General features: G+C 48.5%; 1 protein-coding gene across 1 annotated transcript in view; it reads right to left on the reverse strand.

The window, feature by feature from the left end:
- The window catches only part of BRWD3 (bromodomain and WD repeat domain containing 3), a gene marked incomplete at both ends in the record, with an annotated part of 105,934 nt that overhangs the window by 84,759 nt on the left and 5,313 nt on the right, over window positions 1–15,862 (reverse strand). Inside the window, 2 exons of the mRNA XM_080719644.1 lie at window positions 9,872–9,970; window positions 12,954–13,104. Of these exons, the coding sequence (XP_080575770.1) occupies window positions 9,872–9,970; window positions 12,954–13,104 (250 nt within the window). The remainder of the gene's footprint in view (window positions 1–9,871; window positions 9,971–12,953; window positions 13,105–15,862) is intronic.

A 15,862-nucleotide genomic window follows, 5' to 3' on the forward strand; every position in this document is an offset into this window, starting at 1 on the left:
CTTTGAGTAGCATTGGTTATTAATACTGTTTTTTAATTTTGTTCAATTTCGTTCCTCTTATTTAATTTTGGCACATTGTGAAACAAATTTGATTAGTCAAGCGTACAACGAACACAACAGAATGATGAAGCTTAAATTTGTAGTAATATAATCACAGGCATCTTTGCTTTTGTCCTAGAGGAATTAAGAAACTCACCCTTAGTAAAAGTAAGTACACAGAAATATAAAGCGTTAGATCAGCTAATATGGAGAATGGGATCTGGGAATTCACTTTCAAATTCCTTCCCTGTGCTCCCTCACCTCCATTTCATTAAATTACTAAATAACAATGGGATGGGATCGTTTTAATAAATAATCCAACATAGTGGAGAGTCAAGATAAGGACAGAATTTTATTGGTTTGAGTAAGATCTTAAAAGTGAGTTACTAGCTGTAACATGGTGGCGCATGCCTCTAACCTCAGTACTTGGCGGGGAGTGGGGGCTGAGACAAGAGGATTGAGGGTTTGAGGACAGTCTCAGCAAGCAGTGAAACTCTCATCAACCTAGCAAGATCTTGTTTCCAAATAAAGAAATAAAATCTAGCTTGGTGTGTAGAACAAAGGTAGAAAGGCTCTGGATTCAATCCTTAGTACCACTAAATGAATGGATGAATGAATGAATGAACAAATGAATGAAGTTACTAAAATCAAAATATAAAATTGAACAGGCTTACAAGTCCACTATTTGGGAGGATGAGAAAAGAGGATTGCACGTTCCAGGCTACTCTCAGCAACTTAATGAGACCTTCAGCAAGTTAGTGAGAAGCTGTTTCAAAACAAAAAAATAAGCCAGACATGGTGGCACACACTTGTAGTCCCAGCATTTGGGAGGCTGAGACAGAAGGATCGCGATCCCTGGGCAGCCTCTGCTACTACTTAGTGAGGCCCTCTGCAACTCAGTGAGACCTGGTTTCAAACTAAAGAATAAATAATAGGGTTGAGGTTGTGGCTCAGACGTAGAATGCCCCTGGGTTCCATCCCAAGTACCACAAACAAACAAAAAAATTAAATTAAAAAAAGAAAATAAATAAAAGGAATGGAGATGTAGCTCAGTGGCATAATGTCCCAGGGTTCAATCCTTTAGTATAAAAAATGTTTAAGGGAAAGCCAGGTGTGTTGGCGCACACTTGTAATCCCCGCGCTTGGGAGGCGGAGACAGGAGGATCGCGCTGGTTCGAAGTCAGCCACTCTAGCTTAAGAGACCCTGTTTCCACATAAAAAGTAAAAAAAAAATAGGTCTGCGGTGCTGGGGCCAGCGAGGCCGTCATTGGAGCCTGCCGTGAGGCAAGGCCGGTGCTGGGACCTCCGAGGCCGGGATCGGAGCCTGCCAAGGGGTTAGGCCGGTTCCGGGGCCAATGATTGGCATCGGAGCCTGCAGTGAGGCAAGGCCACTACTGGGGCCTCCGAGGCCGGGATCGGAGCCAGCTGAGGGGTTAGGCTGGTGTCAGGGCCAGCGAGACCAGAATCGGGGCCTCCCATGAGGCAAGGCCGCTATTTGAGCCAGCGAAGTCTGGATCAGTCCACCAGGTAGCCAGGCCACTACTGGGGCAGTCAAGAGTGGGATCTGTACTTGCAACGCAGCATGCACAGAGAAATATCGCAGAAAATTAAAACCAGATGCTTCCCCTAATCAGCAAAAACTAGGAGGAAAGGGGCAACAGGAAGAGGTCGAGCTATAGAAAGGACCCTATAGTGAAGCAACTAAGGTGACCAATCAGAGGGTATGGAATAGGGGAGGGTGGAGCCTCTTTAAAATGCAGGAGGTACATGAACAAATATATCAAAGTTAATCACCAAACAAGCATGGGATCGAGGGAGGGGGAGGGAATGGGATGGGGGCTGGAAGAGGGAATGGGATGGGGGCTGGAGGAGGGCTAATTGGATGATGTGTGCTTGTATATCCTCTCAAGTCTTGTACTCCTATGTGATTGATATATGACTACAATGCACCAATTAAAAAGTAAAATTAAAAATAAATAAATAAAATAAAATACTAAAGTGTACTTGGATTGATCTGGTATGGTTATATAAGAAATTAATTTTTTTTTTTAGTATTAAAAAAAAGGTCTTGGAGTGTATCCCGTGGGAGTGTATCCCGGAGGTAGAAGGGCTTCCAGGAACCCCAGTACCACCAAAAAAAAATGTTTAAGGGAAATATTACCAGGCATTGTGGTACATGCCTATAATCTCAGTACTTGGAAGCTAAGACAGGAGGATAGCAGGTTTGAGGCCAGCCTCAGCAATTTAGTGACTTTCTACACCTACAGAGAGAATGTTTCTTCTTGTGTGTATGTTTGTATATGTGTGATAATGGACATTGAACCCGGGATGATTCTACTTTTGAGCTACACCCAAAACCCTACTTTATTTTTTACCTTGAAACAGGGTCTTGCCAAGTTGCAGGGCCTTACTAAATTGCTAAGACTGGTTGCAAACCTGCAATCCTTCTGTCTCAGCTTCCCAAATTCTGGTATTACAAGCTACAAGCATATGCCTCCATGACTGATTGGTGGCACATGGCTTAAAGAAATTTTTATTTTTTTTTATTTTTTATTTTTTTTATTTTATTTTATTTTATTTTTTGCGGGTCCGGGGATGGAACTCAGGGGCATTTGACCTCCGAGCTATGTCCCCTGCCCTATTTTTTATTCTTTATTTTGAAACCGGGTTTCACTGAGTTGCAGAGGGCCGCACTAAGTAGCTGAGGCTGTCCGTGAACCGCGATCCTTCAGGTCTCAGCCTCCTGAATGCTGGGATTCCAAGCGAATGCTGGGATTACAAGCGAATGCTGGGATTACAAGCGAATGCTGGGATTACAAGTGAATGCTGGGATTACAAGCGTGCGCCACCACGCCCGGCTGGCTTAAAGAAATTTTAAAGGGAATGGTGATGTAGCTCAAAGGTAGAATGCCCCTGATTTCAATTCCCAGGATCAAAATTAAATGAATAAACGAGAGAAATGTTCATTTTTTACTTAAAAATTCTATGCAAAGAAGGAATAGGAAAGAACATCCTCAAATTAATAAATGTACCTAAGATCATACTTAAGGACGAAATTTTCTGCTTTTACCTTAAGACAAGTAACAATTCCCCATTGTACTAGCGTTAATGCCAGTCCAATAATTTAAAAAAGGAAATATAACACATACAAGATTAGAAATGAAAAAGAAAACCTGCTTGTATTTACAAACAATATAATCATCTCTATGACGAACTTGAAGAATCTCCAAAAAATCCATTAAATTTAGTAAATAAATTCAACAAGTTATATATATATATATATATATATATATATATATATATATAATATTTGCTAGCAACAAAAACATTAAATTAAAACATTTGAGCCGGGCGTGGTGGCGCACGCTTGTAATCCCAGCATTCGGGAGGCTGAGACCTGGAGGATCGTGGTTCGCGGACAGCCTCAGCTACTTAGTGAGGCCCTCTGCAACTCAGTGAGACCCGGTTTCAAAATAAAGAATAAAAAATAGGGCAGGGGGTGTAGCCCGGAGGTCAAATGCCCCTGGGTTCCATCCCCAGACCTGCAAAATAAATAAATAAATAAATAAAATAAAACAAAACATTTAACACTACCATTTAAAATAGCATCAAACCGAGACCCCTGGAGAAACCAGGCCCAGTAAGATGCTGGGTTCTGGGCGGGGGTCGCGGGCGGGGCACGCCAGATGGGGCCCGGGTCGCGGGACTCTGGGCCCAGGCCGAACTGTGCATAGCACGCCAGACCCCTGGAGAAACCGGACCCAGTAAGACGCTGGGTTCTGGGCGGGGGTCGCGGGCTGGGCACAACAGATGGGGCCCGGGTCGCGGGACTCTGGACCCCAGGCCGAACTGCGAGTAGCACGCCAGACCCCTGGAGAAACCAGGCCCAGTAAGACGCTGAGTTCTGGGCGGGGGTCGAGCACAGGGCACGCCAGCTGGGGCCCGGGTCGCGGGACTCTGGGCCCCGGGCCGAACTGCGAGTAGCACGCCAGACCCCTGGAGAAACCGGGCCCAGAACAGAAAAAGATAAAGAAAAATATCGGAGAGGAGGTAAGAAAGCCGTTATGGATGCCAGGACACTGGAGATGCAGACAAAACGTATCTAAATGCACTGGAACTTATGGAAAAATTCGCCGTGAAAGAGGACTGCTATTTCTCTATATTGTTAAGAATCTCAGACATCACATATAAGGAGAGAGTTTAGCGGAGACCAAGGAGAAATGCGGTGTTGAAAGAGTTCTCCGCGATGGTGGTGGAGACTTGTATTCAGGAGAAGCAGAAACCGGATCTTACCAACTTTATTTTTTTGGAGAAATTACACCAAATGTCGAATGCTACCATCACGCATGCTTAGGAACACTGGACAACATTCAGAGTGGAAAAAGAGCCTGGGAAGGATTTGAAATGGTGGAGGCAGTGGCAATGCCAGTGGCCAATATTCGGGGGAGGCAGAGATCTGATACATTACAACTGGAACCTTTGAAATAATAACCACAGAGACAGTGATCGGAACCTGCTGAGGGGTTAGGCGGGCGCCGGGGCCAGTGGCCGACATCGGAGCCTACCGTGAGGCAAGGCCAGTGTTGGGGCCCCCGAGGACGGGACCGGAGCCTGCTGAGGGGTTAGGCCGGTGCTGGGGCCAGCGAGGCTGGCATCAGAGCCTGCCATGAGGCAAGGCCGGTACTTGGGCCTCCGATGCCAGGATAAGAGCCTGCCGAGGGGTTAGGCTGGTGCTGGGGCCGGTGAGGCCGGCATCGGAGCCTGCCTTGAGGCATGACCAGTGCTGGGGTCTCCGAGGCCGGGATCGGAGCCTGCCGAGGGCTTAGGTTGGTGCTGGGGCCAGTGACGCCGGCATCGGAGCCTGCCTTGAGGCAAGGCCGGTACTGGGGCCTCCGAGGCCAGGATAAGAGCCTGTCGAGGGGTTAGGCCGGTGTTGGGGCCAGCGAGGCCGGCATCGGAGCCTGCCGTGAGGCATGACCAGTGCTAGGGCCTCCGAGGCCGGGATCGGAGCCTGCCGAGGGATTAGGCCAGTGAGGCCGGCATCGGAGCCTGCCTTGAGGCAAGGCCGGTACTGGGGCCTCCAAGGCCAGGATAAGAGCCTGTCGAGGGGTTAGGCCGGTGCTGGGGCCAGCGAGGCCGGCATCGGAGCCTGTCATGAGGCATGACCAGTGCTGGGGCCTCTGAGGCCGGGATCGGAGCCTGCCGAGGGGTTAGGCTGGTGCTGGGGCCAGTGAGGCCGGCATCGGAGCCTGCCTTGAGGCAAGGCCAGTACTGGGGCCTCGAGGCCAGGATAAGAGCCTGCTGAGGGGTTAGGCCGGTGCTGGGGCCAGCGAGGCCGGCATCGGAGCCTGCCGTGAGGCAAGGCCGGTACTGGGGCCTCCGAGGCCAGGATAAGAGCCTGCCGAGGGGTTAGGCTGGTGCTGGGGCCGGTGAGGCCGGCATCGGAGCCTGCCTTGAGGCATGACCAGTGCTGGGGTCTCCGAGGCCGGGATCGGAGCCTGCCGAGGGCTTAGGTTGGTGCTGGGGCCAGTGACGCCGGCATCGGAGCCTGCCTTGAGGCAAGGCCGGTACTGGGGCCTCCGAGGCCAGGATAAGAGCCTGTCGAGGGGTTAGGCCGGTGTTGGGGCCAGCGAGGCCGGCATCGGAGCCTGCCGTGAGGCATGACCAGTGCTAGGGCCTCCGAGGCCGGGATCGGAGCCTGCCGAGGGATTAGGCCAGTGAGGCCGGCATCGGAGCCTGCCTTGAGGCAAGGCCGGTACTGGGGCCTCCAAGGCCAGGATAAGAGCCTGTCGAGGGGTTAGGCCGGTGCTGGGGCCAGCGAGGCCGGCATCGGAGCCTGTCATGAGGCATGACCAGTGCTGGGGCCTCTGAGGCCGGGATCGGAGCCTGCCGAGGGGTTAGGCTGGTGCTGGGGCCAGTGAGGCCGGCATCGGAGCCTGCCTTGAGGCAAGGCCAGTACTGGGGCCTCGAGGCCAGGATAAGAGCCTGCTGAGGGGTTAGGCCGGTGCTGGGGCCAGCGAGGCCGGCATCGGAGCCTGCCGTGAGGCAAGGCCGGTACTGGGGCCTCCGAGGCCAGGATAAGAGCCTGCCGAGGGGTTAGGCCGGTGCTGGGGCCAGCGAGGCCGGCATCGGAGCCTGCCTTGAGGCATGACCAGTGCTGGGGTCTCCGAGGCCGAGATCGGAGCCTGCCGAGGGGTTAGGCCGGTGCTGGGGCCAGCGAGGCCGGCATCGGAGCCTGCCTTGAGGCAAGGCCGGTACTGGGGCCTCTGAGGCCAGGATAAGAGCCTGCCGAGGGGTTAGGCCAGTGCTGGGGCCAGCGAGGCTGGCATCGGAGCCTGCCGTGAGGCATGACCAGTGCTGGGGCCTCCGAGGCCGGGATCGGAGCCTGCCGAGGGATTAGGCCAGTGAGGCCGGCATCGGAGCCTGCCTTGAGGCAAGGCCGGTACTGGGGCCTCCAAGGCCAGGATAAGAGCCTGTCGAGGGGTTAGGCCGGTGCTGGGGCCAGCGAGGCCGGCATCGGAGCCTGTCATGAGGCATGACCAGTGCTGGGGCCTCTGAGGCCGGGATCGGAGCCTGCCGAGGGGTTAGGCTGGTGCTGGGGCCAGTGAGGCCGGCATCGGAGCCTGCCTTGAGGCAAGGCCAGTACTGGGGCCTCGAGGCCAGGATAAGAGCCTGCTGAGGGGTTAGGCCGGTGCTGGGGCCAGCGAGGCCGGCATCGGAGCCTGCCGTGAGGCAAGGCCGGTACTGGGGCCTCCGAGGCCAGGATAAGAGCCTGCCGAGGGGTTAGGCCGGTGCTGGGGCCAGCGAGGCCGGCATCGGAGCCTGCCTTGAGGCATGACCAGTGCTGGGGCCTCCGAGGCCGGGATCGGAGCCTGCCGAGGGGTTAGGCCGCTGCTGGGGCCAGTGAGGCCAGCATCGGAGCCTGCCGTGAGGCAAGGCCGGTACTGGGGCCTCCGAGGCCAGGATAAGAGCCTGCCGAGGGGTTAGGCCGGTGCTGGGGCCAAAGAGGCCGGCAGCGGAGCCTGCCGTGAGGCATGACCAGTGCTGGGGCCTCCGAGGCTGGGATCGGAGCCTGCCGAGGGGTTGGGCCGGTGCTGGGGCCAGGGAGGCCGGCATCGGAGCCTGCCGTGAGGCAAGGCCGGTACTGGGGCCTCCGAGGCCAGGATAAGAGCCTGCCGAGGGGTTAGGCCGGTGCTGGGGCCAGCGAGGCCGGCATCGGAGCCTGCCTTGAGGCATGACCAGTGCTGGGGCCTCCGAGGCCGGGATCGGAGCCTGCCGAGAGGTTAGGCCGCTTCTGGGGCCTGTGAGGCCGGCATCGGAGCCTGCCGTGAGGCATTACCAGTGTTGGGGCCTCCGAGGCTGGGATCGGAGCCTGCCGAGGGGTTAGGCTGGTGCTGGGGCCAGTGAGGCTGGCATCGGAGCCTGCCTTGAGGCAAGGCCGGTACTGGAGCCTCCAAATCCGTGATCGGAGCCTGCCGAGGGGTTAGGCCGGTGCTGGGGCCAGCGAGGCCGGCATCGGAGCCTGCCTTGAGGCAAGGCCGGTACTGGGGCCTCTGAGGCCAGGATAAGAGCCTGCCGAGGGATTAGGCCGGTGCTGGGGCCAGCGAGGCCAGCATCGGAGCCTGCCTTGAGGCATGACCAGTGCTGGGGCCTCCGAGGCCGGGATCGGAGCCTGCCGAGGGGTTAGGCCGCTGCTGGGGCCAGCGAGGCCGGCATCGGAGCCTGCCTTGAGGCAAGGCCGGTACTGGGGCCTCTGAGGCCGGGATCGGAGCCTGCCGAGGGGTTAGGCCGCTGCTGGGGCCAGTGAGGCCGGCATCGGAGCCTGCCGTGAGGCAAGGCCGGTACTGGGGCCTCCGAGGCCAGGATAAGAGCCTGCCAAGGGGTTAGACCGGTTCAGGGGCCAGCGAGACCAGAACTGGGGCCTCCCATGAGGCCAGGCTGCTGCTTGAGCCAGCGAGGTCTGGATCCATCCACTGAGTAGCCAGGCCACTACTGGGACCATCAAGAGTGGGATTGGTACTTGCAACGCAGCATGCACAGAGAAATATCGCAGAAAATATAAATCAGACGCTTCTCTTAATCAGCAATAACTAGGAGGAAAAGGGCAACAGGAAGAGGTTGAGCTATAGAAAGAGCCCTATAGTGAAGCAACTAATGTGACCAATCAGAGGGTATGTAATACTGGAGGACGGAGCCTCTTTAAAACGCAGGAGGTACATAAACAAATGTATCAAAGTAAATCACCAAAGAAGTGTGGGATAGAGGGAGGGGGAGGGAATGGGATGGGGGCTGGAGGAGGGCTAATTGGATGATGTGTGCTTGTATATCCTCTCAAGTCTTGTACTCCAATGTGATTGATATATGACTACAATGCACCAATTTAAAAAATAAATTAATTTAAAAAAATAGCATCAAAGCCCATGAAATTAGCCAGTTGTGGTGCTGCACATCTGTAATCCTACTACTCGGGAGGCTAAGACAGGAGAATCAAAGTTTCAAGCCCAGCCTCAGCAACTTCTGAGGCTTTCCGAAATTTAGTGAGACCCCGTTACAAAATAACAAAAAGTAAAGCCCACTGTAGTGGTGCACATTTGTAATCCCCAATAATTGGGAGGCTGAGACAAGAAGATTACAAGTTTTATAAAACTCAGCAACACAGTGAGCTCGACAACTTAGAGAAACTACTTCCAAATAAAAAAAAAATAGGGTATAGGGGTGGAGCCGAGAGGTAGAAGGCCCCTGGGTTCAATTCCTCGTACTTAAAAAAAAAAAGAGCCAGGCTTAGTGGTACATGCCTGTAATCCCAGTCCTTGGGAGGCTGAAACAGGAGGATGACAGCTTTAAGGCCAGCCTCAGAAACCTAGCAAGACCCTATTTCAAGATAAAAAATAAAATAGGGCTGGGGGTGTAGCTTTGGGGTACAATGCCCCTGGGTTCAACCTCCAGTACCACAAAAATAGTATTCCTTTTTTACAAAGTATTTTTTTCCCAGTGCTGGTGATTGAACTCAGAAGTATTCTACCTCCAAGTTACACCCCAGCCCTATTTTTTATTTTTTTGTGGTACTTGGGGTGGAATCCAGGGGCTTTTCTACTGCCGGGATATACACCCAGCCCTATTTTATACTTTATTTGGAAACAGGGTCTCACTAAGTTGCTGAGAGCCTCACTAAGCAGCTGAGGCTGGCTTCGAACCTGTGCGATCCTCCTGTCCAGCCTCCCAAGCGCGGGGATTACAAGCGTGCGCCACCACACCCGGCTACCTGTGTTGTATTTTAAAAAAAGAAATGAGCTGAGTGCGGTGGAAGATATCTGTAATCCTAGTACTTAGGAAGCCGAGACAACAAGATTGCAGGTTTGAGGCCAGTCTCAGCAATTTAGCAAAATTTATTTTCAAGATAAAATAGAAAGCCAGGCATGGTGGCGTACGCTTGTAATCCCAACATTTGGGAGGCTGAGCACAGAGGATCGCGGTTCGCGGACAGCCTCAGCTACTTAGTGAGGCCCTCTGCAACTAAGGGAGACCCTGTTTCAAAATAAAGAATAAAAAATAGGGCAGGGGGTGTAGATCGGAGGTCGAATGCCCCTGGGTTCCATCCCTGGACCCACAAAAAACAATAAATAAATAAAAAATAAAAAGGCATGGGGGTGTAGTTCAGAAATAGAATGGCGCTGGGTCCTATCTCTAGCATCAAACAAACAAAAAAGAATGTAAGTAGTTTGTGTGTTTTTAATTTCAGTATCTATATTTTTGGCTTTCTAATGAGTTTAGGAAAGAATGAATCCAAGAGATGCTCATATCCTACAGGGGATGTTACAGAGATATCACTCACCCATATTTGGAGGCTTCACATAATTTACAGGTAGTTCTGGAGGTCTGCCTCTATGTAGAGCTGCAAATGCAGACCCGTTCCATAGTGTGTTCTTACAGTCTGTAAAAAAGACTGGAAGTTAATCAAGGAATACAGCCATCTTTTTTTCTTTAACTGTGCTTCAGTTTTTATGTTCATAAAATATGTTTTAGATTTTTTGCCACAATCATAGCCTTGCCTATAGTTTTGTGTGCATGCATGCATAAGCCCAAAGTACAAGAAGGATCAATATAAACTTAAAATATCATTATTAATTTTTTTTGCAGTCATGGGGATGGAACCCAGGGGCATTTGACCTCCGAGCTACACCCCCTGCCCTATTTTTTATTCTTTTTTTTTTTTTTTTTTTTTGCGGGTCTGGGAATGGAACCCAGGGGCATTTGACCTCCGAGCTACACTCCCTGCCCTACTTTTTATTCTTTATTTTGAGAAAGGGTCTCACTGAGTTGCAGAGGGCCTCACTAAGGAGCTGAGGCTGGGCGTGAACCTGCAATTCTCCTGTCTCAGCCTCCTGAATGCTGGGATTACAAGTGTGCGCCACCGCGCCTGGCTAATGTCATTCATCTTTAACATTGCTACATAAAATCAAAGCATGTGCATAACAAAATCAATGTGTTTAGCCTGACACACAACTGTAATCTCAGACAGGAGCATCACAGGTTTAAAACCAGCCGCAAGGCGGGCGTGGTGGCGCACGCTTGTCATCCCCGCGCTTGGGAGACAGGAGGATCACACGGGTTCGAAGCCAGCCTCAGCTACTTAGTGAGGCTCTCAGCAACTTAGTGAGACCCTGTTTCCAAATAAAATAGAAAATAGGTCTGGAAGTATAGCCCGGAGGAAGAAAGCCTCTGGGTTCCACCCCCAGTACCACCAAAACAAAAACAAAAATTAAAAAAAAAACAGCCATAACATTTTAAACCGTGAGACTCTCAGCAACATAGCAAGATCATGTTTGAAAATAAAAAATAAAAGGGCTGGGGCGTAACTCAGTAATAGAATGCTTAATACTCACAATGAAGTTCAAGCAAATATTAAATATTCCTAATTATTAGGTTTGCAACAATTCTATTTGACTAATTTCCTAAAAGCTTCCAAATTAACTCAATTGAAGAATTTCCTTAAATTAGAAAATGTGGTATTTAAAACTTGGCACTGGCCAGGTGTGGTGGCGCACGCTTGTAATCCCAGTACTTGGGAGGCTGAGACAGGAGGATCACACAGGTTCGAAGCCAGCCGCAGCTACTGAGTGAGGCTCTCAGCAACTTAGTGAGACCCTGTTTCCAAATAAATATAAAAATAGGGCTGGGAGTATAGCCCAGAGGTAGAAAGCCTCTGGGTTCCACCCCCAGTACCACAGAAATAAAAAACTTGTCACTGGAAGCCAGGTGTGGTGGCTCATACTTATCATCCCAGTATTTGGGAAGCTAAGACAGGAAGATCACAGGTTCGAGGACAGCCTCAGCTACTTAGTGAGACTCTCATCAACCCAGAGAGACTCTGTTTCCAAGAGCTGGGAGTATAGCTCAGAGGTAGAATGCCCCTGGGTTCAATCCCCAGTATCACACACACAAAAAACCTTCACACCATTTATGAAACTATCTTGCTAAATTCAATTTTTAATAACAATAAAAGGAGCCAGGCACGGTGGTGCACGCCTGTAATCCCTGTGCTTGGCAGAGACAGGAGGATCACACAGGTTCGAAGCCAGCCTTGCTGGCTTAAGAGACCCTGTTTCCAAATTTTAAAATATATGTATAAAATAGGTCTGGGAATATAGTTCAGAGGTAGAAGGGTTCCATCCCCAGTACCACCAAAATAATAATAATAATAATAATAATAATAATAATAATAATAGGAAATATAAAAATAAATTGGCTACTAGATCTGAAATATTTGTTCTTTGAAGAGGCATCCTTAATACCTACTTTCACATTTTTACATTCAGAAAACACCACTTTATGTTTTCTGTTTGAGTTCCATGTAGGGAAAATAATCTATTAAAAAAAAAACAGAAGAGTAGAAAAAACGTGTTTGTGTATGTGTGAGTGTGCATGTGTTGGGGAGAAGACCAGAGGTTTAGCTCTCCCAGTTACACACTCAGCTCCCCTTTTTATGGTTCTGAACCCAGGAGCACTCTACCTCTAATCTATATTCTCAGTAGTAATTTTTTTTAATATTTTAGCTTGAAACAGGGTCTCAATAAGTTGCTAAGGCTGTCCTTGAACCTGAGATCCTACTATCTCACCTTCCCAAGAACTGGGATTACAATCATGTGTCATAATATCCAGCTTTTTTTTTTTCTGGTGGTACTTGGGGTGGAACCCAGAGGCTTTCTACCTCCGGGCTATACTCCCAGACCTATTGTATATTTTATTTGGAAACAGGGTCTCACTAAGTTGCTGAGAGCCTCACTAAGTAGCTGAGGCTGGCTTCGAACCCGTGCGATCCTCCTGTCTCAGCCTCCCAAGCGCGGGGATTACAAGCCCGGGATTACAAATAGGTGACTAAGCATCTCACTTAGTTGCTGAGGCTAGTCTTGAACCTGGAATCCTCCTGTCTCAGCCTCCCCAGTACTAAAATTAAAGGTGTGTACCACACACCTGGCTGAGAAACTTAGTGAATACTTACTAATGGTTAATATTTTCTTTAAAATTTCTCAATTTTAACAAATTTACACTCATCTAATATTAGATATATACCAGAATTAGGATCTTATCAATACTAATGAATAAGAACACTCTAACATAAGGAAAGAAATTTTTTTATCATTTATACTATAGTAATCAGAGCAACAACCTTTTGAGATTTCAATTCCACAGTGACAAAGGGGGTTTTAGTTCTCATCTATATAATATTCACTATTTGAAAGACTCATTTTTATGCTTCTAAATATTTATTTGTACATTAAGAATACTAAAATAGCATTGACAAAAGTTATAAAAAATGAGTTATTTACCGGAAACATGGAAACACGTACTCAACATAAAAATGCGCTCCTCTCCACTCCTTCTGATAACACAGCTCTAAAATTGGAAAATCTTACCTTTGGCATCCCGTAATAGAGACTGCCGACCAACACCTAGTAACGTCTGTACCCCAGGAACACTCTGAGGGATCTCCTTATCTAGTAAGGGACCAATCCGCTCACAAATTTTAAGGAGGTAGTCTGGAGGAATGTGTGCATTGGCTGCCACCTAAGAAGTATAAAAATATAAGAGAAAGAAAAGCCATTTGGTACAAAAACATCAATCTAGTCCCTATCAAACTGTTCCATTATGAAGAAACGTACAGTTTTATTTTATTTTATTTTATTTGTGTGGTACTGGGGATGGAACCCTTCTACCTCCAGGCTACACTCCCAGACCTATTTTTATATTTTTTTATTTGGAAACAGGGTCTCTTATGCCAGCAAGGCTGGCTTCGAACCTGCGCCATCCTCCTGTCTCCGCCTCCCAAGAGCAGCACTTGTCACTGGAGCCAGGTGTGGTGGCTCATGCTTGTCATCCCAGTATTTGGGAAGCTAAGACAGGAAGATCACAGGTTCGAGGACAGCCTCAGCTACTTAGTGAGACTCTCATCAACTCAGAGAGACTCTGTTTCCAAGAGCTGGATCGTGGTTCGCCGACAGCCTCAGCTACTTAGTGAGGTCCTTTACAACTCAGTGAGACCCGGTTTCAAACTAAATAATAAAAATAGGCCAGAAGGTGTAATCCTCAAATCATTAGAGACAAATAGCAAAAGAGATTTTGAAAATATAGCAAGGTTTAAATATATCAATGGAAGTGTATTATAGATATAATCAAGGTTCTTTCAAGTCTAAGAGGCTGGATTATTAATGAATTAAAATACACTACCAACTGGGCGTGGTGACACTCGCTTGTAATCCCAGCATTTGGGAGGCTGAGACAGGAGGATCTCTGTTTACAGACAGCTTCAGCTACTAAGTGAGGCCCTTTGCAACTCAGTGAGACCCTGTTTCCAAATAAAGAATAAAAAATAGGGCTAGGGGTATAGCTCGGAGGCAGAATGCCCCTGGGTTCCATCCCCAGTACCGAAAAAAAAAAAAAAAAAACATACACTAGCTGTTACTACTTTAACAGTATAATATACTAAAAAGGACTTGAATTTGAATCTTTTCGGCATTCCCAGTTTCTTATGTGACCTTCGACAGAGTTCCTTAGCCTCTGTGAGCCTGAGCTAATGATAACTCCTTCCGGATTTGGTTAGAACAAATACCAAATCATCCACTTGCATGCATTCATTCAGAGGAAGAAACCATGGGGGTCTACTGGAAGAAGATCCAAAGGTTGCCCTAAGGTAACTAAGAGTTCACTGAAAGAAACAAATTAGCAAATACAAATAAATCTACATGTGCCTAGAGGTTAGTACAGAGAACTAAAGAAACAAAGTACAGTATCTAATTTGGGCTAGAGGTTAGAGTTCATGCCCAATTTCACCTTTGAAGGGTAAATGAAAATTCATGAGGCAAAAAGAATACTCCAGGCTAAGACAAAGACAACCCCACCCAGTAAAAGCCTTTGCACAGGACCTCTTCGATGTATAAAAGGAGTCTGCTAATGTAAAAAATATTCTATCATCCAGCGCATCATCAGAATAAGAATGAAAAAATAAAATGTTTGTACAAAAAAAACAAGAATGCCATAAGACATAAAGATGAAAGCACTTTTGTTACTTTATACCTGCAGTAAATGCTTATATAAAAAAACTAAAAAGCCAGGCATGGTGGCACACGCTTGTAATCCAGTTCTGTGGAAGACTGAGACAGGAGGATCAGGATTCACAACCAGCCTCAGCTACTTAGTAAGGTCCTCCGGAACTTAGTGAGACCCTGTTTCCAAATAAAAAGAAAGCTGGGCGTGGTGGCACGTGTTTGTAATCCCAGCATTTGGGAAGCTGAGACCAGAGGATGGCAGTCCGTGGACAGCCTCAGCCACTTAGTGAGACCCTCTGCAACTTAGTGAGACCCTATTTCAAATTAAAGAATAAAAAATAGGGCAGGGGGTGTAGCTCAGAGGTCAAATGTCCCTGGGTTCCATTCCAGAACCACAAAAAATATATACATAAAATAAAAAAAAATAAGGAGAATAAAAAAGAGGGCAGGGAGTGTAGCTTGGAGGTCAAATGCCCCTCCCTGGGTTCCATCCCCAGACCTGCAAAAAATTAAAATTAGAAATTAAAACATTAAATAGGCCACGTGTGTGGATGGTACATGCCTGTAATCCCAGAACATAGAAGGCTAAAACAAGAAGATCACAGGTTTGAGGCCAGCCTCAGCAACTGTTTCAAAATTAAAAAAAAGGTTGGAGCCAGGAGTGGTGGCACACGCTTGTAATTCCAGCATTTGGGAGGCTAAGACCAGAGGATCGCAGTTCGCCGACAGCCTCAGCTACTTAGGCCCTTTGCAATTCAGTGAGACCCTGTTTCAAAATAAAGAATAAAAAATTGGGCAGGGGGTCGCCGGGCATGGTGGTGCACGCTTGTAATCCCCGCGCTTGGGAGGCGGAGACAGGAGGATTGCGCAGGTTCGAAGCCAGCCGCGCTGGCTTAAGAGACCCTGTTTCCAAATAAAAATATAAAATAGGTCTGGGAGTGTAGCCCGGAAGTAAAAGGGCTTCCAGGAACCCCAGTACCACCAAAAAAAAAATGGGCAGGGGGTGTAGGTCAAATGCCTCTGGGTTCCATTCCCAGACCCACAAAAATAAAAAATAAATAAATAAATAAAATAAAGTTGAGCACGGTAGCGTGTACTTATAAACCAAGCATCAGGAGGCTTAGACAGGCGCATCATGGTTCACGGATAGCCTCAGCTACTTAGTGAGGCCTTGCAAATCAGTGAGACCCTGTTTCAAAATAAAGAATAAAAAGATAGTTCGGAGGTAGAATTCCCCTGGGTTCCATCCCCAGTACCACTAAAGAAAGAAAGAAAGAAAG

Source organism: Muscardinus avellanarius (assembly GCF_963383645.1).
Source record: "Muscardinus avellanarius genome assembly, chromosome: X".
In the NCBI taxonomy this organism is placed as follows: Eukaryota; Metazoa; Chordata; class Mammalia; order Rodentia; family Gliridae; genus Muscardinus; species Muscardinus avellanarius.